At 48.5% G+C, this 25,707-nt stretch overlaps 1 protein-coding gene across 2 annotated transcripts in view; it reads left to right on the forward strand.

Moving 5' to 3' along the window:
• Positions 1 to 25,707, forward strand: part of KMO (kynurenine 3-monooxygenase) — a 514,165-nt gene that overhangs the window by 222,199 nt on the left and 266,259 nt on the right. For both annotated transcript variants that reach the window (XM_078648707.1, XM_078648706.1), the window contains 2 exons: positions 7,505 to 7,594; positions 14,828 to 14,876. In XM_078648707.1, coding sequence (XP_078504833.1) covers positions 7,505 to 7,594; positions 14,828 to 14,876 — 139 coding nt within the window. The remainder of the gene's footprint in view (positions 1 to 7,504; positions 7,595 to 14,827; positions 14,877 to 25,707) is intronic.

Below are 25,707 nucleotides of genomic sequence, written 5' to 3' on the forward strand. Positions count from 1 at the left end.
GAAGCTTCCGCACGATGCGACAACTACAGCGGCGACATCCACGATGCGACGGCAGCAGCTCCGACGGCGGCGCGCTTCTCTGGGATGCGGGGCGCTTTCCTCAATGCGGTGCAATGCGACTGTTCCAGCAGCGACACCCTTGTTCAGAAGTGCGACGGCAGGCCCAGCAACGGTGATATGCTTCTACCTCGTTGCGAGACTCTTCCCTCGATGCGGTGCAGTGCGACAACTTCAGCGGCGACACCCTTGCTCAGAAGTGCGACGGGAGGCAGCAGTGATGGCGACACGCTTCCTCTTCGTTGCGGCACGCTTCTCTCAATGCGATGCAGTGCGACAACTCCAGCGGCGACACCCTTGTTTAGAAGTGCGACGGCAGCAGCAGCGATGGCGACACGCTTTGATCTTGTTGCTTCGCACTTCCAGCTCCTTGCAACACGCAGTTCCTCAGACGGCCCAAAACAGCAGCAGGCACTTCCACAAGAGCTCTCAGGAGCTGGGGGTTGAAGTATGTTGTCCCTAAGACTTCAGCTGGAAGCAAGCTCTTTTCCAAGCCCTTGGAGATCCTTCACAAGTTGAAAGCAAAGTACACAAAGTTCCTTTCTCCTTCCTTTGGCAGTAAGGCAACCACTGCAGGCTAATCACCCAAGCAGCACTTCAGCTTGGGAATAGTCTCTCCTCGGTTTCTTCAGGTTCCTCTCCTGACTAAAGGTTTCTACTTGTAGTCCAAATGTGATCTAATTTCTTGGGATCAATCAATCAATCAATCAATCACAGCATTTATATAGCGCACTACTCACCCGGAGGGTCTCAAGGTCCCAATATTTATACCCCAAAATCCTTTGTCCTCTGAAGGCAGAGGGGCCTTTGTCCAGTCCAAACCAGTTCTGGAGCACTCTGTTTACATCACTCCTTCTTTCCTTTCACAGTGCAGGGCAGAAACATCAGGCGCCCCACAGGAGGTGGAGCCAGCATTGTGGAAGGAAAGCACAGCCCTGGAGCACTCTGTTGACATGACTCCTTCTCTCCTTTCACAGTGCAGGGCAGAGACATCAGACACACCACAGGGGGTGGGGCCAGCACTGTGGGGGGCAGGCACAGTCCTATTCAGGTCCCAGGTGCAACTCCTCCCTCCCATCTAGATGCAGATCTCTCTATTCACCACTGGGCGGACTCACCCTGTCTCCTGGAATCCCCCAACCATGTCACTCAAACTCAGACAAGGAATACACAACCTAGCAGAGGCAGGCTTGGATAATTAGACAAGAAAATACCTACTTTCTAAAAGTGGTATTTTCAAACACAGAATGTTAAAACCAACTTCACTAAAATATGTATTTTATCATTCTGAGCTCAGGCATACTAAACTCGAATTTCTACCATGTTCCCTGAGTCAGTTAGGATTATAAAATGTAATAATCTAACTGCCCATTCTGGCCTATGGAGAACAGGTAGCCTTGCAATAGTGAACAACGAAAATGGCTGTATTTCACTATTATGACATGCCACACACATCAGGGCTTGTCCTACCTTATACTTACAATGCACCCTGCCCTTGGGCCTACCATAGGGGTGTCTGATATGAAGAAAATGGAAGGTTTAGGGACTGGCAAATGGGTGCACTTGCCCAGTCCGCATGGCAGTACCAGACTGCACACAGGCTCTGCAATGTCAGGCCTTGGACACACTTTTACAGGCTGCTTCTATGGATGGCACAACTAGTGCTGCAAGCCCACTAGCAGCATTTGGTTTACAAGCCCTGGGCACACTCCATGCACCGTACTAGGGTCTGACAAGTAAACCAAATCAGCCAATCATGGAATCACTAATCCATACATCAATTTACAATAGGGAGAGCATATGCACTTTAGGTCTGATCAGCAGTGGTAAAGTTCCCAGAGCCATACAATAGCCAACAACAGGTCAGAAAAAATGTAGGAGGAAGGCAAAAAGTTCAGGGATGACCCTGCAAAAAGGGCCAAGTCCATCAGGTGGCTACTAAAGTGAAACCTGACTGTGTCATAAATTAAATAAATAAATAAGCGTGGCCGCTATAGTTAAAGTGGACTGCGCTGTAAATTAAATAAAAAGTGGTCAGCATGCTGTGACGTCGTGGGTGGAATAGGGGAAGATCATCAAAGAAAATAGTGCTCACCAACTACATAAAGCAGACCGTGTAACAACACAAGTAAAACGTCCAGTCATTATGGGAGATTACAAATGCAGACAAGGTGGTACCAAGGAGGGACTACTAAGCCTGTTCATGAAGGAAAAACAACGATTTCAAAAGGACAGCCACAGGTGCCAATTGAAAAGATGTGCAGGAAATGGGGTATGATTCTATTTCATACTTCAATACAGCATGCATTGAAGAGCAGCACATGCGCTGCCCAGCCTCAACCTAAAAACAGCCGGCACAGTGACATGTCAGACTAGCCCATCAGGCCCTGCCTGATTGCTCTACAGGCCAGTCTGACCCTGCCCACAAAGTCACAATCTAGTTACTAAGGAGTAACAAAGTTTTCTGCGAGGAATTCTGAGCTTACCTTTGGCAATTTATCACAAGCAACAATGCCTTCCTCAGATAATATGACAAGTGGGATATAAATAGAAGCACTAGAACACAGTAACCATTATGAAATAAACAAGGTACCATCCCAAATTCAATATAGTTAGAAAATGCAATCTTTAGTGATTCAAATGACAAACATAAAGTAATTCCGATGTAGGGATTAGGAGTTATTTTTTTAAAAGTGGGATTTACTTTAAATCAAAAGGAGCCTTTGAAAGTTAAAAAATAAGCAATTCAGTAAGCAGACTATGAATCCCAAATGTGGCCACAAAGAGGTGACAGTTTACATACTTTTAGTATGAAACAAAGCAGTGCCTCTCAAGAAATGGAATTAAAAGAAATTGCTGTTCTTTAAAATCATAGTCGTTTGCATAAAAGCAACTCACTCAGTACGCATGACTTTCTTCATTTCCCAGAAATACTGCAGATGTTTAACTTGGGCTAGTTGAAAAACATATATACTTTAAGGGTATTGTAGACAGACCTGGGCCGTTTTCTCCCTGTGAATCAGGAAGAGGCTAGCATCCCTAACCCTCACAGAAGCATTTCTGGTCCAGAGGTTGAAGGCAAAGGCCCCGATTCACAAATGGACCTAAGACTGCACTTGGGGCAGAATCTCTGCAGTGAACACTGCAGCGCGGAGATGCCGCCCCTAGTGCGAAGATTCCGCCATGAGTCTGGTGCTCAGGGGCGGCCTTAGGCATGTGCAAGCTGTGCACCTGCACAGGGCCACCAAACCCCAGGGGCCACCACGCCAATATATATCCTTAATGTAATAATCCTCTGAGGATGGATACATATTTGCATGGCGGCCCCTGGCAGGGATTTGGTGGCCTCCGGCTCTATTCCACTTCCAAACACCCTGACCCCCCCTCTTCACTGGCCTCCGCGCTCTGCCTCGCCCGGACCCCCTCTTACGGGACCCCCTACCTATGCTCCCTGCCCAGGGCCGCCATGAGCCTAGAGCCGCCCCTGTGGTGCTCCACCCGAGTCCGGACATTCCACACTTATAACTTTCGGCATCATAAATCCCTCTGTGAATCAGGCCAAAAGCAGGAGTCTGAGCTCCTTAGTCCTTTATCTTGCAGCAGAAGTATTTCTTGCCTCTCCTTCTGTCCCAAGCAACTCTCTGTCTTGATATTGATTTAATCAGTCACTATGGTATGTAGTCCACTATTAATGGTGATTTATTATTTGGTAAACCATTTAGAGTTCACATAGAGCCCCCTCATGTCTGTCTAAGTTGCATCAAGCTGGCAGACTCGCTCCCACAGGACCAATTTCCAGTATCCTCCTTTCCCTGAACCCACAGGTAAGGATTCAATAGATATTTATTCTGGCCAAGGGTAGATCTTATGAAAGGGGAATCGAACCAGAGAGAGAGAAACAGAGATAGTGGATATCTGTACTGCCTGTTCTGATTGGCTCAACCTGCGCTGCAGTCATTGACATTTACACCAAGAAAAATCTCTCTTTTCAGCGGTTAAATTACAGTTCACCGTTTCTACTATGACATAAAAATAAGTTATATATATGAGTCCCTACAGGCACTGTTGCGCAACCGGAACATCACTTTTTCGAAGTTCGGGTGGATCAATGTGCAAATGACATATTTATAAGGCCACGTAAAACCCTGTCACGTGGCTTTTCATGACCTTATAAATATGTGCACCTTTCACGCAGAAACTGTGTGAAAGGGGCATTCCAAGGGTGTTGCTGAGGGTGTTCCCCGCAACATCCATGTCTTTTTGACACTGCCCCAGATTTACGAGAAATCTGAGGCAGCTCCAAAAATGTAAGGGAGGCACAACGAGGAAAAATATCTGTATTTCACCTTGTTTTTACTCTTATTTTGCAGAATGCAGCACACATAGAAAGAGGAAAACGCCTCCTGTGATTGTTTTTGTGCAGGAAGGTTTCCCTTACTGCACACAAATAATCATCGCTCCATTGCAGGCACCCTTGCACCATGGTGAAGGGTGCCTGCATTTGCACACAGCAGCCCGTTGTGCACCGGTGCGCGGGAAAAGGACAGGAATGCGCCGTATCTAACAGATACAGTGCATTCCTGCCCTTTTTTTTGCCATAAGGCATCGCAGCAGCGATAAACCATAAATGAGGCCAATTAGGGCAGAGGAGCTTCGCCTCACCAACCGAAATGACCCCAGAAAAGCCCCAGAGTTGAAAAATATAATGGTAATAAAGTCAATTTATTACAATTTTATTTTTCACTAACCCGCATCCCGAAACCAAGAGTCATGATAGGGCGGGCCATTGCTGCTGAGTGGCAGCTGCAGGAAGGAGTGGTGGGCTGGGCACGTAAGTTTTACGCGTGCCTGTAACTTTGGCTTACGAAGGCCGGCCAGCCAGCCATGCGTGCTTTAAACCACTCTAGCCCAGCTGCTCCAAACAGCTGGGGTGAGAGCAAGCACAGTCCTCAGGTGCCCTTGAGGGTGGCCACTCCCTCCAATACTGCCGCTTCATTCATGCTGGTTAGCAGCATGAGAGCTGCACCAGGAATGGCTAGGGTACTTATCTGGGAACAGTGCCTGAGCGAGGAGAGAAGAACACCGGGACCGGAGTGAGGAGGACGTGTTGTGCAACAAGCAAGGTAGGTGACTATTGATTTAATAATATAGGCGGCTATATGTAGCATGCGTGGATGCACCCACCCACCACCCATTTACCTGTCCCACCGCTCTCTATAGTTGACAGCTTCCACTGGTGTGGGTTGCTCACGATCAGCACTGACCAACCAACAGACACAATAATTCCAATTTGTAGCCTAGTACTTGTCTTTTCAAATAAAGAAAGTACTTTTAATCACACAGTTTTATCAAAATCTAATATACGCAGTTCAAGTTGCCATACAGGTTACTCTTACTAAGTATGATTCATCTTCAAGGCGTTAAACACCATTCAATCACCTCACTAATACCTGTCTGGTTACCCTTTAGCACTGGGTCCCCCCTTGGGAACTCAGGCAGTTGCATCCTTCATTTGAGCCTATGATGATCACTGCAGTTGCATCCCCGACTGGCCCTACAATGATCACGGTTGTTGAAGCCTTGACCTGGCCAACAAAGGTCAGGGCAGTTGAAGCCCCTATCTGGGCCTATGATCACAGCAGTTGCAACACCAAATTGCCCTGCGATGATCACAGCAGTTGTGGCTCATGGGATAAAAACAGGGGGTCCCCTTGTAAAAAATGGGTCTCACCTAGCTCGCTCTCAGGCAGTCATCTCTCAGTGGATATCTCTCAGCCACCATGCGCACACTGGCCCGGTCATTGACAGTCTTTACTCTTGAAGGACCAGGCATAGTCCTTCCCTCTCTCAGCAGCCTAGCAGGTTTCTGGGTTCATCAGGCAGAACCCCTGCTCCTCCAGTGGGACGTTAGTCCTTCAGGTGATGTCCTCCCGCCTCTTGGAGACTGTGGCAGACATCGGCCATGGTTGCCCTGCAGTACCTTGAGTACTATGGAGCACACCCTTCTACAGGTCATAAAGAACCTGGAACTAGAACAAACCCATTGCTGTACACAACTTTTAGAAAAGGAATGTGGATCAACTGTCTCAAACTATAGCACCAGCTGGTGATATCCCTTCAAGCATACTCTTTGGGCTTCCCTGTAGAAACTGCCTTTGTGTAGAGTGTTTCTACTCACATCAGGTTGCACGAGGGCTGTTCCAACCTGGAGTACAAACAGAGGCACAATGAGGGTCAAGGTTTCTGCACCTGGCTGTCATCAGTCCAGCTGAAGAAGTAAACTGGGACAGTCAGAAGGGCGGGCATGACCTAGAAACTTCCTCATATCTTAAACAACAGAGACTGGAGTCCCACACCTCACACTTACCATACTCTAAATAGCATTGCTCCTGAAGCTTAATCAGCAGCTCCTTGCTAACAAAAGGCCTCAAGGAATGTCTAAAGGTTACCATTTCTCCATTCTTCTGTGTGTTATTTCCTTGCACAAGTCACTAAAATGCAGGCAATACACTTCCCCTGTCTGGGAGAACCGTTCTCGCCCTCCATCTTCTTCTATGCCAGGCCAGGGCCATCCAAAATGGTTCCACTGGGCTCCATACTTTAAGCCCAGTCACATGTTATCACAAAGCATGTGTTACAAGCACTACACATGCATATTCACTTAACATAGTTATGACATTCCAACACAAGGTTTTATTTGACCAGGAAATGATCCCTCTAGAAGAAAATAGGTGAACCAGTCGTACAGACAATCCAAGTCACAAACAAGAATTAAAGGAGAAAGTGGGTATACTTTATGCTAGAGAGGTGATATGAGATTTTAATGAGAAAACAAGAATAAAACATTGCTGAAAAGCAACAAAGAGAATCAGTTGAAATTAAAGTGCTTGGTACTAATGTGGTACATACCTCGAAAACATATTTCAAAATTGTTCATTTAACACAGTCGCAATATTGATAAGACAGTCCAGGTATGAGTCTATATACGCGATTATAGCTTCTCAGATTGATGGCTCATTGAGCATAAATTAGATGGCCTTTGAACCTACAGGGAGAGGACTGTCATAGTCAGGACTGAAACAATAATATTACCGGCCCAACAGTTGGAAGCATTGGTATCCTTAAAAAAATCAAATAATGTGTATGATTGCATTAATTAATGGCAATGCATTGCATTAATTCATGATGAGCGAGCTCGAGATAAAAGCTAACTGTCCCTTTTCGAAATTAAGTTAGCAGTGGACGATGGAAGAGAAACTAGAATGTAAGATCAAGAAAATAAGAAAATTATAAACAAATCTCTTTTCCCAGAAAGAAGTTTATTTAATTACCTGGCATCTATCCACTTGCAAAATATCCTGCAGAAGTGAAAAATCCCCTTGAAATGTAGGCTGGGTATAGAACTTGCGATTCAAAAAAATTAATTATGTTTTCATTGCTTTTTTAGATCTTTTCCAAAGGAATTCCGATGCAGGCAAGAATGATTCATTCCATATCAGGAAAGCAGTCTTCAATTCCCTATGGAAAGCGAAACCAGGTAATTGCATGTAGAGTTTATATTTTACAAAAATAAGGTTCTTTGCACAGAGGAAGAAGCAGGTTGAGATTAGCATAAGAGCTTGAAACTTGGTTGTCACACTAGGTGTAATCTCTTTGGCCTGCCCATTGGCCTGAAAAACTGACTCTATACATACATTTGCAGCTTACCACGGAAAGGGAACTGTTAGTGGGTGAAACATGCAGGTCACTAATCAGACCCCCATCTCTGTGGGTGGATCAGGCATTGGGTTATCCCTCTTCCTTTACTCATTAGGAGGGATATCCTCCATCCTGGTAGCAGGCCACTCAGCAGCCTACACATCTTAGAGGTACACATGATAAGCCGGCCATTTCCCAGCTATAGAAACACTAGGCGAGATACTTCCTTCCGATCGACCAACATCCATGTGTTGTCTTGCCCATGTGGCAGACAGTCCTTAATTTGAGCCAGTGGTTTCCGGTGCTCGGTGTTGGCACTTATTTGCCAGTACCGGCGCTTATGACAGTCTGCCATATGGTGGTGCTGCCTGCTTAATTTAGGCATGTGCACACCAACAGCGGTTTATTAATTCAATTTACATCTACAATGACTAATGCCTGCCTCCCATGCCATTCTAATAGCTTTGGGGGCCAGGAATAGTATGAACTGTCACACTTGTAAGAGGATCAAACGGGATAACTGTGTGGAGAGTTGTGGGTATCACTATGATCCCTCTTCAAGAAACAAATCTCTAAAGACAATTTGGGGAGAGTGGCACGTACGTACCTCAAATTCCTTATGACTAATTGTACACAAGGCAAATTCTGGGCTCACAAGTCTCTAAGTCTTGGATGATTTGAGACTTGCATAATGAAAAGATCTCGCAGCTGTGTTTTTTGTAAGGTTATCGAAATGCTAACTGATCTCAAACTGATGTTGCATTGCCCTTTAACCATGAGTTGGAGCTGCAATGGCCCCTCGGGGAGTTTTTTGGGTTTAAGAGTAAAATTCCGTAGGTTGAGAAACATGAATGCAACAGGAGGATGGAGAAGTAGCCCTTTACTTCAAAGGGGTATAGGTACAGACTGCAATGGTCCCTACATGTATGCCATAAAAGTAATACCTCAATTATATTTGGGTCGACGTATTAGGCAAGGCAGGCCACGTGTCATTTGGCATTCTGGTATTTCTCGGGTGTTTACCTCCTTCAGAATAGTGGATTGTGCCCATCTTCTTCACTGACTGCAGTCAGTAGCTCATGCCACCGAACAGTAGTTCACATTGTCCTCACCAATCAGTCCATGAAGTCAAACTAGGCAAATTCCCAGTCTAAGAGAAGATTGTAAGTATCTGTGGGGGAGGTGGTGGGGTACGGGGTGTTGAGCGGGATAGGGAAGGTGTCTGGGGAGGGGAGACTAGCCACTCTAGTGCAGCATTGTTCGTGGAGGGGACAGGCAGATGCCTTTTTGGTGCCACTGCCCCTCTTTTCTAGTGTTTTTACCTGATGCAGAACTGTATCGAGTAAAACCAGGACCGGTGTTTCTGGACCCAATATTTTCTTGTAGTTGCACAGAGCAGTAGGCCCTGGGGTGGGGTAGGGAAGACTCAAATAAAATGAGTGTGCACAGATGACTGCCACGTCAAGGGACATACAGTTGTTTGTATTCTTTGGGGTTCTACCATAGCTGCCAAGGTTTCAGACTGCTATGTGTGACATTTTCATAATTTCACTGTAATTATGAGTGACATTTCAACAACTATGAGTGACTCTCACAAGCAAAATCCAGCAATGAAGAGAAGGGAAATGTGTTATCAGAAATTATACACATTTGAGAACAAGAAACTCTAAGACGATCTTAAAAATCTTGGAAGTAAGTGGTCAGGGCCCGGCAAAACATGAATGCATATACTTAAAAAAACGTAACTGTGGGTTTCCTTTCAGAGATTCGAAACATATTTTAATGATTTTATGTAGCATATATTCTTGAAGTAGTGTTTTGGGCTAGGCAAAAAATGAATACATATACTTAAGACTACTGCCCCTTCAGAAGCTCAGCTCTACCAGGTCATGAAAACGCATGGATCCGTGGATATTCAGCAAAACAGACGAGACTCCGGCATGGGTAAGGAGAGCCAATACACATGGGCGTAGGAGACACTAAATTTCTGTGGGGGACAGGGACAACCTTGTGGACTTTCCAGTGACCCTATACAAATCGCCCATTGTGCGAGACCGTACGCGCGTTAAACGTATACAATCGCATAGTTATGAAGAGAAATATTGAGAAAGGCAGGCAAGTAGTCACAGTCTGCAAGTATGCTTTATTTTTATTTACATTCACAATAAAGACCTCTTCTTATTTTTAACAAATTGTTTTTTAAAAAACGATTTTCTTCTGGGGTAACATTTTTTGAGTTCAACTTGCTTCAAACAAATAATAGAAAGCCACCTATTGGATAACTTGTGTTATTCTCCAATGAAGTGGCCTTGGGGTTCCGGTGATATTTACACCCCTCCACATGGCCTCGATAAAACTGTAATGTTGTAACCTATGGGATTGGAGGGAGGGGGGAGAGGTTATGCTTGTGCATGTCAGTGTGTGGATAGAGTCTATTCATCTCTTAAATCAATAGACCAAATTATATGTAAATGGCACCAGAAACTATGAATCGAGTTTTATTGCACAACATACAGCGCCTGGTGTTCAGTATAGCGACCTCAGAAGGATGAAATGCTGAGTCAGCAGTGATATGTACATCAGCACATATATAACTTAGATGGCAGCAGTAAGTCTTTTGTCGTTTATTTTAAGCCCATAGTACATGAGTGCGCACCCAGTTAAACAGCACTGAGATTGTGACATGATGAGAACATCTAAGCCGACACAGCTCCTCCTTTCAGCAGCGCACTGGTTGCATTGCATCATTGTGTTATGTTGTGTAATGTCATTGCTGGACAGCTCACTGGAGCCCCCCATACACCCGCGAAGACCCCATTTCCACCTCTCCACCCCACCCGCCTGCGCCCGTAATGCCGGCCGTGACTGCATATTTTTCTAAACTGCATCCCAAGGTCTGATTTAACAAGGCTAAAGATATCCTGAACTCTGAAGGTATTGTCTGCACTGAATATTTTGAAAGCAGGAATACTTAAACGGGCTCGGAGTGATTATTGTGAAAATAATGGTGCTGCTGAACCGGAGGAGAGAGTTGAAGCGGCCGGTGCGCGCCTACAATATTTCACCAACCCAGGCACGTGACCACAAAGCCTGCACCAGCCTCAGTGCCCCAATGAGAGGTGGCACGCGGACGGTACTGCAATGTCTGGAATTACCTTCCTTTATTATGGTTCTCATTATTACTAGTGATAACTGGTAATTCCCCAATCCCCACCCTTCCCTGCTACCCCTCGTCCCACCCACCCCCATCCCTTGCTAAACGTGTGTTGGAGAGGTGCTTGTAATGTGTGGAATAAATTATTGGCCAGGGATGATTACGGGACATTTTACGTTTATCACAACTTTGTGTTAACTAATAATTTACACTTGTCGGACCACCGATTAATAAAAATGCAATCGGGCCTAGAATGAATAATACATATGCAAACACATGCTATTGACGTTCATTTCTGCGTGTATATGCATGTATCTGTGTGTGCATTTATATTTTTCGAAAGGGCTGTCATGGCTGCCCTAAAATTTGGCAGATGGCAAAGGTTTTTGTGAGGCCTATTTGGAATGGGGGGATCTGATGCAAACAGAGCACTTGCCCATTTTCTGCTGTTAGCCAAATAATTGTAAGGATATTTACAATCATTGACCCTCTGTGAAATCCAAGGTCACAGCTTTTGACCCATAGGTTGGGCACAGATGTCTGCAGACGGATACATACTTTTGAGCTGCAGAAGGGGCCGAGGGATCCGCATCACCGAGAGAACCTAGGTAGAGCTGAATAGAGAGACGTAGAGGACCAAGAGAAGGATCTTGGCAGATCAAAGTGCAAGCAGAGTTTGGAGACAGATTTCAAGAGGATGGAAAGGAGTGTGGGGTAGCTGCGTTCAGAAAGAGAAATCACAAGGAGGTATGAAGAGAACACAACTGGGCTCTGAGGAGGTGAAAAAAAGGACTAGCGTGCTGGTGAGGGATCAGGCTTGTGGTACTTTGAAGAGAGTGCCATAAATCAATAGTGCGCTTTCCCTGCCAAATCTCTGTTTCGCCTACTCTATATGTAAAGGCAGGCCTCATGAATGCGTACTGAAAAGCATTTCTGTGCATCCTACCAAATTATTGCACTCCGGGTATTACATGAAGATAATTGTGTTTTGACTCTATCCAGCATTAAGCAGCCCGTGGGGAAAATGAGCAGTTATTTTTGCATGGTAATGTCATATGCACATTTTGTTATTCCCTTCAGCCATTAGCAGGGCAAGTAAGGTTCGCCTGCTGTGCTCGCTCGCCATAGTGCACTCAATCACAACTTGTACACCCCACACCCCCACCACTTTCAAATGTCACCAGGCGCCTTTGCCCCTACTTACAAGTTAACCAAACGTCAGTCACTTCAATGGGATAGATACTCACGCAGGAGGGACCTCACACTTCGTGGGAGCGAGCTGCTGCCTGCAGCCCTTCCGTCATCAAGCCGGCAACAGACACGGGGCGAGGAGTCCGAGGACGAGGTCAGGTCAGCCAGCAAATCAACCAGAGCACTGGCTACAGGCAGCTGAGGTGAGAACTAAATAATTCCAGGGAGCCTCAGGGGTGCTGCGCCACACAAAGAGTTCAAAAGGGCATAGGCAGGGGGGGAGAGTGGCCTCTGACGTCACCTTATGCTGGGACTATCGGATCATTGGCGGTTCACAGACAGGTAACTGGAGAGGCGCCAGGTCAAGTGCAGGGCCATTAGGTCACGCAGCACCTCTCGCACTTTTTTTCACGCGCTAATGGCCTGCCAATCTCCCTCTCAGGAGGTAGAGGGGAAATTTGTTTGAACCCTCGTCTCCCCCCACCCTTGTCCCCTGTGTCCCCCCACTCCAAAATGTGGGGGGGGATATGTCCCCCGCGTCCCCCACAGTTCCTACGCCCATGCCAATACACACGTAAAGGAATGAGACTGCATTATGCGCCACAGAAAGAGTTTGATGAGCAACCCTGTTAGCACAAGCATCACTTTAAATTCCGGCTGTTCCTGACAAGCCCAAAAGAAATGTAGTTATTCCTGTCCCACATTGTACATACCTGCGTGGAATCAGGGATCCCGTGACCAGACCTCTGTTTTGAACACAAGTGAGCACAAGGCAGTTAATACCGGCGTCTCCTTGGCTATCAATGACACCCTCTTTAAATAAATTCACTGCCTGAACTCCCCGGGGTCTCGCGTCTAGGAGTCTGGGAGCAGACCTCCTCTATTTGCCGTCTCAGCTCTAGATCAAATACGGGAGCCGGCTGCAGTGTGGGCCTGCGTTGATGTTGCAGTGATTTCAAGGTAGTTGCTCCTAGAAAACGAAAGCTCCGATACACAAGAGCGAGTATCACCTCATCCTGCCTCCCTGCTGAGGTGCAATCGGCAAGGTCAGGAGAACTTCAAGAAGTGTGGGCGGCAGGAACTCAATTAACTTAACCAGTGGGCACTGACTGCAGTGACGTCAGTTTAATTTCAGCGCCACATGCCTCTACAACTTGGATACATTGTAGCAGTAGTTGCAGAGCTGCAAGCAGATTTAGCCAGCCCCATTAACCTCTGCCTGCTGGGAGCAGTGCACACTGCGCTGACTGGCACTGCAGCTCAGTTCATCATGTGGAGGCACTATAATGCATGACAATGCATTTCAGTGCGGTGATGCGGATTGCCACACTGAAATGCGTTAGCGTCATTCATGATGAGTGATACTTGGCAGAACTGATCTACCTCTTACCCTATTTTGATAACTTGCTCATTCTCACCTCCTGACTTCACAGGCAGATAAAATAAATGATAGAACTTTACTGTAAACAAACTGCAGTCAATTAATAAGGAGCCGGTTTTGTGGAATAGCGATTTAAACAGATCATCTAATTTTTATCTTTTTTACATGGAGTTTTCACTTGGATTATAAATTCAATATATTCTTTCATTGTCTGTTGAATACAAGTCAGTGCACTAAGAGCCAGATGTACAAAGCTTTTTTTTGTTCCCAAATGGCCCGATTGGGCCGTTTGCGAATGAAGAAATGCATTTTTCAATGTACAAAGGCCTAATTTGCGATTCAGTAACCTATTACCAAATCACAAATTGGTTTGCAATTCAGTATTAGGAAGGGGAGTGTTTAGGGCATCCTTCCTAATACCGAATTGCAGTGTTATGTGTAAATGTTTTGCATCAACATTTTCATTTTACCACCACCTTGACGTAGGTGGTAACCCATTCTCAAATGGGAAGTGGTGCCCAAAGGACCACCCTCCTTAGTGAATGCTTGTAAAAACATTTTTTAAGAGCAGCCAGTGGTCGCATGGACCACTGCCTGCTCTTAATAAGTGAAAAGCAAACTCTTCATTTTTCTTTTTGAAACGCATCCCGTTTATCTTTAACCCGTTGCGTGTGTCGGACGGCCCCCTGCTGTCCGACCTGACAGTGGGCGTGTGCGGAAGACGGCCGGGGGACGTCCGAAACACGCCCACTCATTAATTCCGCAGCACCGCAGCGGAATTTACGCCGCGGCCAAGGGGTTAAGGAAAACAGACTGTATTTTAAAAATAAGAATTGCTTTTTTGAAAAGCAATCACAGACATTGTGGTCTGCTGACTCCAGCAGGCAGCCTTCACTGTGATTTTTGCGATTCCCAATGGGTCGCAAGCCAAAACCTACCTCATGAATATTAATGAGGTAGGTCTATTTGCGACCCACTGGGAACCGCAAAATGCGTTAAACATTTGTACATTGCTGCTTACGTTTGCCAAATAGCGAATTGCAAAAAATTGCTATTTGGTCATCGCAAACACTTATCTTTGTACATCTGGCCCTAGGTCTCTTATGTAATATGCATCCAGTCATGGGAATTCCTTAAATGTTGTCTATAAATGTGTCCAAAATTCCATGACGACATAGTTTTAATTAATATTTCAGCAAGACAGAAATAAACTCTTATGTCAAACAACTAAGGCATCTTTACTCCAACGGCTACAGGAAAACATGTTAGTGGAAGTAATGTGTGAAAGGAGATAGCTTCTATGTGCATAAGTATTTGCTAAATATATCCCTTTCTTATGTTTGCAGTATATTCTTTCGGTTGACCGAGCAAACCTAAATAAGGAACTGCTAAATGGTGAGTTCTGAATCCATCTCTGAACCTTAAATATGTTTTACTTTATTTGTACAATAGCTTGGAATCTGAATTCTCTGTATGGTATAGTACTCTTTGTTAAGGTTGTGTTAACTTGTCAAAATGCAAGCCGCAGCTAATATTAACATCACACCTCACATCACAAACGTAATGATATCGAATGGTAAGGTAAATGTATGTTTCTCTCTTTGTCACATATTTGTTATTGTAAATTCAAGATGGATTATTTTTGTATGTCACATGAGATCATTTTGTATCAGTATGGCTTTCTTGTATTAGATCAAAAGTGTTTTTTAGGATTGTATTCCATATAGCCAGATTTGTACCTTATTTTTTAATTCTAATTATTGATTTTACCTATTTGCTTTGTGTATCTAATCTGTGGATTCTTTTAGGACTCTAAACAGGTCGAATAAAGATTTTGTAAAGAATGAATTTTATGAAATGATGTGTCCGCGTATAATCCTTGACCATGGTGTCATCACATGAGCCGCTTTGGAAAGGAAATGCATATTATAATGTATTGCGAATAATGTAGTTGTGCGGCCGGCTCTGTATGTTTAAAATTAAGAGTTTTCCATACAAAGGTTTGGAAAAACATCACAAATGATAAACTTTGGAAGCATTTCATTTTTAGATCTTTCTATAGGTGACGTTAGCTCTCTGTTGTGAGAGTTGTTGTCATCAATACATCAACTAGCGTAGAGAGGTATATATATAGAGAGCGGGGGCTTTTGTTTTGGCCTCTTCCGATTGTTGGCTTTCATGTGTTTTTCATGGGATTTCATAGTTTCTATGGGCTTTCCATCAATACCATAGTATTTTATGGATTGCTACATTGTCTCCCATTCGATTTTGGTGATAGGAACTAATAGTCGTTTGATTAAACTGCAGGTATAGCTTGTCACATAGCTGGAAATTGAGACTCAAAGTGCGTTCTATGTGTTTACATTGCTGGTGCAATAACATTTTAAGTGCTAATTTATGGATCTACTGCTTTCTGCTGGGACGCCGAAGGCTGTCATAAAACGAAGGCACAGTGCTATCCACTAGTCCTGGTAACCACAATGTTCTTTTGTTTTTCTTTGCTGCGTGATAAAGTTGGAGGATTTTTTTTTTTATGCAAAGTATACATGTTTGGGCAAGTCTTTTTAAAGATGCAAAAGAAATACTGCTCTTTTGACAAAAGCAATTACTGTGTGATATTTTGCAATGTTTCCCTGAGTTCAACACTTACACGCAAACTTCATCTTCTGTTTTGATTTCATGACACTCCTTTTTAGCTCTCGTTTTAGACAACACGCACGCGTTGTCTGCGAGACTTATGCAAAGGGACTTTCAGAAATGCACCCAAAGGCTTTTACGAGCAATTCTCTACAGTGCATGTGTGGGAGCGCGTGCACATCGCACACCAAATGTCAGCCTGTGAGCCGCCTCTCTCCGCACTTATGCTGGTTTATTTACACTTCAAAGGAATTCTATTACAGGACCGGAGGCTTCGTATTATGCTTCTCTTTCTCTTTAATGCTACACACAGCAGCCAATGAAATTAGTATTATGTAACAAAAAACTACATTTCCCATGATGCAAAACAGTACATCACATCCTGTAATAGCCCATATGAGCCAGACAATACCGGATATCCTCCTCTTTCTTTTCTGCTCACGCAGCCAGTTAAGTGCTTTTACTTGGTTCTTATGAATATGCTAATGGTTTTTATGTATACCACTTTAGCGTTACCCTATGCGTTGTTTAATTGCTGTGTTTATACTGTTTTAGTGTTAATTGGATTCTTCCTTGCAGCTTTGTATTGTGGCATTTGATCGACCGCGACACCCCGCTGCCATCGGGTTGAGCGCGTGTCTTATTGCTGTGTCCCTGCGGGGTCCAGGGGTTTTTCTTTGACCAGCGAGAGCTGGCGTGCAGGCTTTCCCGACCAGGAGTGTCTCGCTCTCAGTGCAGGATCAGCTGTTACCCGCGCTGCAGGTTCTTTGCCTGCAACGGCCGAAGTAAAAAGTTTATAATCACCGGTACCGACCCACCGACTGCGGGGGTATTAATAATAATATATTTCGAGCGTGGAGCCCCCCTCATCGGCCGGAGACGCTCGGAGCATTTACTTTCATTTTTAGTTGGTTCCGATGTGCGTAGCCCAATTGGGCTTGCTTTTGGTAGGATTGGGCTATGCACATCGCTACTGCCCGGTCTCTGCAGGTTTTTCTGGCATTACACTTCGGATTCTCATCTGAGCAGAACCCGTACGATTGGCAAGCTGCAAAAAATGCTGGGCCTGGAGGGAGCACACCTCCTGTGTACTCTTTTTACTGCTTTTTGCTCCATTTTACGCCCTGAGGGCTGCAAGAATTGGCTACAGCTTTAGCTGAGGAGCTAGGTACCTGGTGATTGCTTTGTGCTGTGGGTTTGCTCCCACCTTTACTCCTCTCAAGATCTATTAATACTCACCTCATGATCACGTCCATGTATAAATTTGGCACCACCATGGTTGATTGGGTTACCTATGAGGAGGATGATGTTTATGAAGAGGAAGTGGCTAACCCTTCCATTGAAGATAATATTGTTGAGGCCCTGGACGCCTTTGTCCAGGATTCCGTCAACAAGGCCCTGGAGAAGGCAGTTCCGGGAACTGTTCAACAAGCCTTGGCAACTGCTTTAAAGCCTATCACTAAGCAGTTGGAGAAATTCGCCAAGCGCCATGGGTTTACTTCCCCTACAGCCCCTAAGAAGGATGGTGCATCTTCTGGTTCTCAAACTGACTCTTGGCCACATTCCTATACCTTGTCCTCACTACCTGTCCCTGATCCCAGTAATCCAAGTTTCCGGACACAGATACTGACACTGACACTACAGCCACTGACACCCCTGACGAGTCTCCTCCCAGGAAGAAGACTAAGAAGTCCAAGAATGTGGAGCCCACTCAGCCTGTGTCCACCCCCTTTACCTTCAACCCTGCAGACATTGTTCACCCCAGATCCTCCGATTGGCTTCTGGCGCCGGAGGTCGCCGTATATATACATGACAACCTCCGTAAGAGTTTTGACAAGGATGTCAGGTATAGGCTCAGGTCTGAGTGCCCTAGGCCGGACATTGCCGATAAAGTTGCGGAAACACCCGACATAGACTCTAGCATGTTGACCTTTCTGAAGATGTTCGCGAAGGACCCTAAGAAGGGCATTGATCGCGCATGGAGGGGATGCCAGGCTAAGCTCCTGGATGTTGTGGGGCCGCTGGTCAAAATATTGGAAATGGCTTTGGAGGCGCAAGAATCAGGTACGGCGATGGACCCGCATGTTCTGGCCGGCTGGACCCAGAGGGCCATATGCCTCTTGGGCAATGCTAATTGCGCTATATCGACAGAGCGCCGTAAGTCCCTCCTCATGAGGATGGACTCCAACCTCACCGAGCTTGCAGCGGCGGAACCTGGGTCCCTGGCGGACGGCAATTTATTCGGTGAGCGTTTTGTGAAGGACGTGACTAAGTACGTGGGTACCTTCACGACTCTCGACAAAGCCCAGTCGGGAATAAAGAGAGTTTTTCAGGCTGGTGTTTTTAACAGGTCTGGATGAGGCCGGGGACGCTCGTTTGGCCGCCAGTCTTTCCAAGGCCCCCAGAGAGACGACTTTGGCCAACTTTGGATTCCACCCGTGGGGGAACGTTCTACCCTACCAGGCAGCGCTTCATCAAGCGACGGTTCAATAGGGGAGCCTACCGTGGTGGCTTCTGTTGGACTTGGGCCTTCTGGCAGGGTCACCCCTGAACTTTTTGCCTTGAAATTATAGTGATTTCTGGTCTTTGCGCACTTTAGCACTGTGGCGCAGTGTAAAGTGCGTGCTCTCCCTGAGTGCATGTGTGAGATTGGCCTGCCCTCCCATAGGAATGCATGGGGAATGTCTGTGTCCCTGGTAGTTCCTGGTGCGTGAGGTGTGCATGGTCAAGTTTGGTATGTGTGAACTCGGGGGAGTGAATGCTGCGAGATGGTGTATGCAGCATGTATGTGTCTAGTAGGGAAGCGCCATTTCTAGACATGGCTGTACGTGTGCTGTGAGGGTGCTGGCGTGTGATTGGCTGGAGCTGGCTGGGATGCCAGGCTCCAGGAAGTCTGTGTGGGTCTGCCCCGGTGGTGAGTGGGAGATTAGCATGAGTGATGTGTGGGAGGAGTGTACCTGTGTCCTGGATGGGCTGGGTTTTCCCCACACAATGCTGGCTCCGCCCCCCTGTGGTGTGACTGATGACCCTAGTCCTGCCTGTGAATAGAATGGGTGGTTGGGCCATCAACAGTACTCCCAGACCAGCTGCGACTGGTTCTGCCCCCACCCTGCACCTAAAGACAAAGGGAAAAGGTGTATAAAAGAAGGGCTGTGACCCCATGAAAATGTTCTTGTTCCCAACTTGAATCCTACCAGGGGCGTGCTGCTGCTTGGGCTCAGGGGAAGGCTTGCCTCCCTGAGCCCTGCCCAGCCCCTGGACTACTGATGCCCTGGAGGACTTTTCTCTGCTGTGCTTGTCCCTGGACTTGTGGGGCTTCTTTGCCCAGCCCAGCTCCTGGATGCCAGAGGGACTTTTTCTGGACCTTTGTTTGCCATAGCGCTTGGGAGCGCTGTATTTACCCTCCAAGCGCCTAAAAGTCCTTTCTTTCCCCTCCTAGCGCAAGGAGCGCTTTATTTGCCTTATAGCGCATGGGAGCGCTTTATTTTGCCTCTAGCGCTTGACAGCGCTGTGTTGTTCCCTAGCGCTCGGAGCGCTTTATTTTTACTTTTGCCCGAGTTATGGGCTGTAAACCGTTGCCGGGCCGCTGCCTACCGCGACCCGGAAGTTGTGGAGGTGGGCGGGGCCTGGTGAACCCTTTGTTCTGGCAGGAGCCTACTCTGCTGTAGGCCCCGATGTTTGGAGGGAGCCTACCCCTCATTGGTGCCCTCTTGCCCCCTTACTTGCAGTCTCACCGAGGGTGTCCACCCCTCATTTGTGCCCCTGGTACATCTCCACGGCCCGGGAGACGCACAGGAAGTCGAAGTCCAGCCCGCGCCGCCTGACTGTGGGCGGGCCGGGAGGACGCTGTTTCCGGTTCCCCCTTCCTGGGGGAAGCCATGCCAGGCTGCCAGGAGGACTGACGGGAGCGCGGGGCTCCCCGAGGAAAAGGGAAGCCCTGTGCCATGGAAAGCTGCAGCCGCCGTCTGCGAGGCTCTTGGGAGAGAGAGCCCCGCTCGCTGCTTTGAGGACGTCCACCGGGGCTTCCATGACGAGCTGCGGACCGGAGAAACTGCCCAGATCACCGTGACCGGAAGAGGCACAGCCGCAGCGGGACTCCGGTAAGGTGGGGGGCTCCCTGTGATGTGTGCCCTTCGAGGCACAAAGCCTTTCTGCATTCTTGAGCCGCCCCGTCTGTCAGGGGCCAGCTCCAACGATGGGGCTGTAATTGTGCTAGCCAGCCCTGCGAGGTGCCAGTGAGGGCACCGTGCCTTTCCCCGAGCGGCCCGACCTGCAGGGGGCCGCTCCAACGTGCCCAGAGTGCCTTAAAGGTCCCGTGGGGACCCGTGAACAGTCACAGAGCCAGCGCGCTCCAACGTGGGGGTGCCATTTTCCTCAGAGCCTAGAGGGCTCCAAAAGTGCGCAAGGGGTATTCCCAGAGGCGGTGGGCTCCAACAAGTTGGCACAGTGTTGCCAAAGGCCCAGTGAGGGCCCCGGGTCGCAGTTATGAGTCGCAGCTGCACCATTTTAGGAGGGACATGTACTGTGAACTTAGGAGTGAGGCGCACTCCTTCATCCCTGGACTTTCCCCAGCTGCGCAGCACTTAGTGCCAGCTACAGCGTTTAGGCCCCCTGTTCTGTCCCTCAGCTGCCCAGCACTTTGTGGGCAGCTGCAATGTTTAGGTCTTGGCGCAGTGGCGCAACCTGGACCCTGGACTTTGATGTAAGTTCATGTTACTGTGATTTCTGCAAAGTGCTCTTTGCTGCACCTCTGAATGTGTTGTTGATACATTATGTGCCCTGTTCCTTACACCGCTGAACGTGTGTTGATGCGTCATGTGTTTTGTCCCCAGGTCTATGCCCCTACTTGTATTGTGATACTGAGGTGGTTGTTCTTGCTAGTGCAGGTGGTGCTAGTAAGGTCCTGGTTCTCTGCGTGACCTGTTCCTAGGGTGGTTAGGATTGCGTAGGGGGGGACTTACCAGTTACCAGTGGGTACTGGTTGTGTGCTTTATGTCCTATTTTGTGTTACAGTGATCTTCTGTTACAAGTGATCCCAAGGGCTTGATACTAAGCTTGCCCCCTGACCAGAGTCCCAGGACCAGTGGACTCTATGGTGCCTTCCCTGCCAAATTGATGGGACTTGTCTGATCTCCCTGGGCCCCTGGGGCCTCGCTGAAGTGTGCCTCGCTCGTTCCCCTCGGCAGCTCGTGCCGGCAGCCCGTCCAAGCCTCGAGCAGCGCCGCTCTCCCCTGAGCCGCGCCGCTTCGCTGGGTCGCCCGCATCCTGCCTCCCCCACCTCTTCTGAGCCGCACACATTGGTCGCCCCAGAGAAACGCTTGTACCGTGCCGGCAGCCCGTCCAAGCCTCGAGCAGCGCCGCTCTCCCCTGAGCCGCGCCGCTTCGCTGGGTCGCCCGCTCAAGTTTACTAAGGAGGTCACTCGCATTATCCCGTGCAACCAGGACGGAAGGTACTGTCTGATAGGCTATGTTCTAAGTTCTAGGCCTACAAGTATTGTATTGTTACTTCTAAAAGTGCTGATTCCTGACAGTGGTCCAGGTGGCCCTGTCTTGTAAATAATCCCTTGTAAATTCTGCCCGTGCCTCTGGCACATTGTAAAGTGTGTTTTATCTAATGTGTTTTGGTGTAATACAAAGGCTATTTTTATATAACCTTGTGTGGAGTTTCCTTTGTGGTGGGCCTTTGAGTGTTGTTGCTGGGGTGCGTGCGCAAATACTTAACTTACATCGCCTCCAAGTTTAGCCTTGCTGCTCGCGCCATGTTACCTAGAGGGTGAGCAGGGGTTATCTTGGCGTGTAACTCCCTTGCCCTGACTTGGGAGTGGTGGTCTCTGACTGACTTTGGCGAAAGCCCTGGCCAGCCAGGGATCCCATTTCCAACATTGGCGGCAAGCGGTGGGATAAGGATTTGTGTTTGCGTTGTACCTTAGTAGCAGCTGGCTGCACCACAAAACTCTGCATTTTAGATAAAAACATTTTGGGGATTATTGTATGGAGTTTGCTAAAAATGTCATTTCTGTGGAAATGTGTTTCTCGTGCACTTTGAGTTAGGTGTCCTTAGCTCGGGAGGGTAGATCATCCCCCTAAGTGCAGTGTGTTTTCTGGATTCACCTGAAGGGTGGGATCCAGTGGTGGCAGCATAAGTGTGTCCAGTGCATGTGTCCCCCGTCCCTGCCCTGGAGTAATGGTACCTGTGTCAAGTGTGGTCAGGTTGAGAAGTCAGGGGTGGTAGAAACTGCCTTACCAGTCTGGGGAGGGGTGTGTGTGGATGAATGGTGTGTGGCACTGGATGTGTTTGTGAGTTCTCTGGATGGGGAGCTTGCTGAATGCTAGTTTTGCTCAGATATTTAAGTCCTGTGTGTTGAACTTTTCCCAAGAACGTCTGCAGATAGTGGAGCCTGCTTGTTGATTTCTGTGGTCTGTTGAGAGACAGAATTTTGGAGTTGGTAATGTTCTGGGAGGAGAGAGGCATAGGGGATGGAGTGATTCCAAAAGGAGTGTCTGAGGTGTCTTCCAGCCCAGCGTGGTGGAAGAGGCTCAGTGTAGCCCAGCTAGGTCTCGGTGTAGGGGCCCACGTCCTGTCTCAAGAGGAGAAGGAGTGGGTGGGACTGCATGTCTCCAGGTGCCCGAAACCCAGTGTCAGGGCCTGGATTGTTTCTGAAGGGAACATCAGGTCGGGGGCCTAGGCTGTACCAATAGGTCATTTGAGGAGGATCTTCCAGAGTGTCTGGAGAACGTGGAACCTCTGTAACCAGGGTTCCAGTAGTTCTGGTGTCTGGCAGTACCGCTCCAGTTGGGAGGGTGCAGAAGTCCAGATGGAGGGGTGCGAGGGGGATAGGTTCCCCAGTGGAAGAGCCAGTGGGTCAGGGGCCAGCCAGAAGGGTTGTGTCGCCAGTGAGTGACCATGGTGATGCCACTTCTGTCCTGAGTGTCAGGCAGACTTGTACACGACACATTAGTTGTGTCACCCTCAAGGAAGTCCTGGTGCGCCAGGCATCTGACCAAAGGGTACGTCCCTCGGTTGGGGAGCCAGTAGCCGGTGTTTCCGGATCTGGACGTAAGGACAACTGTATGTAGTGTCCTGAAGTTACAAGAGGGAACTCCTGCCTGATGAGAAGGAACCGGGTAAGCTGTATGGGGTATTGACCTGCAGTGGTTGCCTTGCTGCTGAAGGAGGAGAGAAAGTCTTAGATTTTTGTTTTCAACTTGTAGAAGTCCTGGTGCGCCAGGCATCTAACCAAAGGGTAGCGTCCCTAGGTTGGGGAGCCAGGGTCAGGTGTTGCCTGTCCTGGACGGCAGGGCGACTGTAGCCAGTGTCCTGGCCGGTTTGTCTTCTAGGGGTACCCCTGTGAACACAGGTGGGGCTCATCTTAAGTGAAGAGACCCTGTGTTTCCCAGAAGGGGTGGTACAGGCCTAGCAGGGATCTTGAGGGTTCTTGGCTGAGTGTTGTGGTACTACCCTGAGAGCAGGTGGGGCCTACCTTAAGTGGAGGGACCCTGTTCTACAGTGGGAGGGTGCAGAACTCTGGAAGGGGGTCAGAGGGAGTCTGACCCCGGTGCATCCGGTGAATTTGGATCCCAGGTGGGAGATTTGTGTTCTGGAGGGTGCTTCAGAAGTAGAGGTAGGGTGGGGCATTCTTGCCCGTGACCTCTGGTCAGCCTGAGGGTGCGGACCCTAGGTTGAAGGATCAGTGGTAGTTTGGAACTACGCTGAGAAAGGGAGTGGAGAATGGCTATTGTAGGCCAGGGGTTACTACCCCCCACTCTGTGTATTGGCAAGGACCAGTGGTATCTAGGTGGCCTAGGGCTTGGTCCTAGCCGTGGACAGCTAAGGAGTACCAGTGGGGTAGCCTAGTTGGGCCTGTGTTTTTTTAAGGATGTGCTTGTCTTATGGATCAACTTGGCGTAGAACCGGAGGGTGTCCCTGCAGTGCGGGCCCGCGTCCGTGTTCTATCGCCCCAAGCAGGGAAGTCCATCACGGTGGTGATTGGCCTACCCTGCGTTTTGGCTGGAAGGGGGTCGTGTTGGACTTGGGCCTTCTGGCAGGGTCACCCCTGAACTTTTTGCCTTGAAATTATAGTGATTTCTGGTCTTTGCGCACTTTAGCACTGTGGCGCAGTGTAAAGTGCGTGCTCTCCCTGAGTGCATGTGTGAGATTGGCCTGCCCTCCCATAGGAATGCATGGGGAATGTCTGTGTCCCTGGTAGTTCCTGGTGCGTGAGGTGTGCATGGTCAAGTTTGGTATGTGTGAACTCGGGGGAGTGAATGCTGCGAGATGGTGTATGCAGCATGTATGTGTCTAGTAGGGAAGCGCCATTTCTAGACATGGCTGTACGTGTGCTGTGAGGGTGCTGGCGTGTGATTGGCTGGAGCTGGCTGGGATGCCAGGCTCCAGGAAGTCTGTGTGGGTCTGCCCCGGTGGTGAGTGGGAGATTAGCATGAGTGATGTGTGGGAGGAGTGTACCTGTGTCCTGGATGGGCTGGGTTTTCCCCTCACAATGCTGGCTCCGCCCCCCTGTGGTGTGACTGATGACCCTAGTCCTGCCTGTGAATAGAATGGGTGGTTGGGCCATCAACAGTACTCCCAGACCAGCTGCGACTGGTTCTGCCCCCACCCTGCACCTAAAGACAAAGGGAAAAGGTGTATAAAAGAAGGGCTGTGACCCCATGAAAATGTTCTTGTTCCCAACTTGAATCCTACCAGGGGCGTGCTGCTGCTTGGGCTCAGGGGAAGGCTTGCCTCCCTGAGCCCTGCCCAGCCCCTGGACTACTGATGCCCTGGAGGACTTTTCTCTGCTGTGCTTGTCCCTGGACTTGTGGGGCTTCTTTGCCCAGCCCAGCTCCTGGATGCCAGAGGGACTTTTTCTGGACCTTTGTTTGCCATAGCGCTTGGGAGCGCTGTATTTACCCTCCAAGCGCCTAAAAGTCCTTTCTTTCCCCTCCTAGCGCAAGGAGCGCTTTATTTGCCTTATAGCGCATGGGAGCGCTTTATTTTGCCTCTAGCGCTTGACAGCGCTGTGTTGTTCCCTAGCGCTCGGAGCGCTTTATTTTTACTTTTGCCCGAGTTATGGGCTGTAAACCGTTGCCGGGCGGCTGCCTACCGCGACCCGGAAGTTGTGGAGGTGGGCGGGGCCTGGTGAACCCTTTGTTCTGGCAGGAGCCTACTCTGCTGTAGGCCCCGATGTTTGGAGGGAGCCTACCCCTCATTGGTGCCCTCTTGCCCCCTTACTTGCAGTCTCACCGAGGGTGTCCACCCCTCATTTGTGCCCCTGGTACATCTCCACGGCCCGGGAGACGCACAGGAAGTCGAAGTCCAGCCCGCGCCGCCTGACTGTGGGCGGGGCCGGGAGGACGCTGTTTCCGGTTCCCCCTTCCTGGGGGAAGCCATGCCAGGCTGCCAGGAGGACTGACGGGAGCGCGGGGCTCCCCGAGGAAAAGGGAAGCCCTGTGCCATGGAAAGCTGCAGCCGCCGTCTGCGAGGCTCTTGGGAGAGAGAGCCCCGCTCGCTGCTTTGAGGACGTCCACCGGGGCTTCCATGACGAGCTGCGGACCGGAGAAACTGCCCAGATCACCGTGACCGGAAGAGGCA

The sequence above is a fragment of the Lissotriton helveticus genome, chromosome 6 (assembly GCF_964261635.1).
Source record: "Lissotriton helveticus chromosome 6, aLisHel1.1, whole genome shotgun sequence".
Taxonomy (NCBI): domain Eukaryota; kingdom Metazoa; phylum Chordata; class Amphibia; order Caudata; family Salamandridae; genus Lissotriton; species Lissotriton helveticus.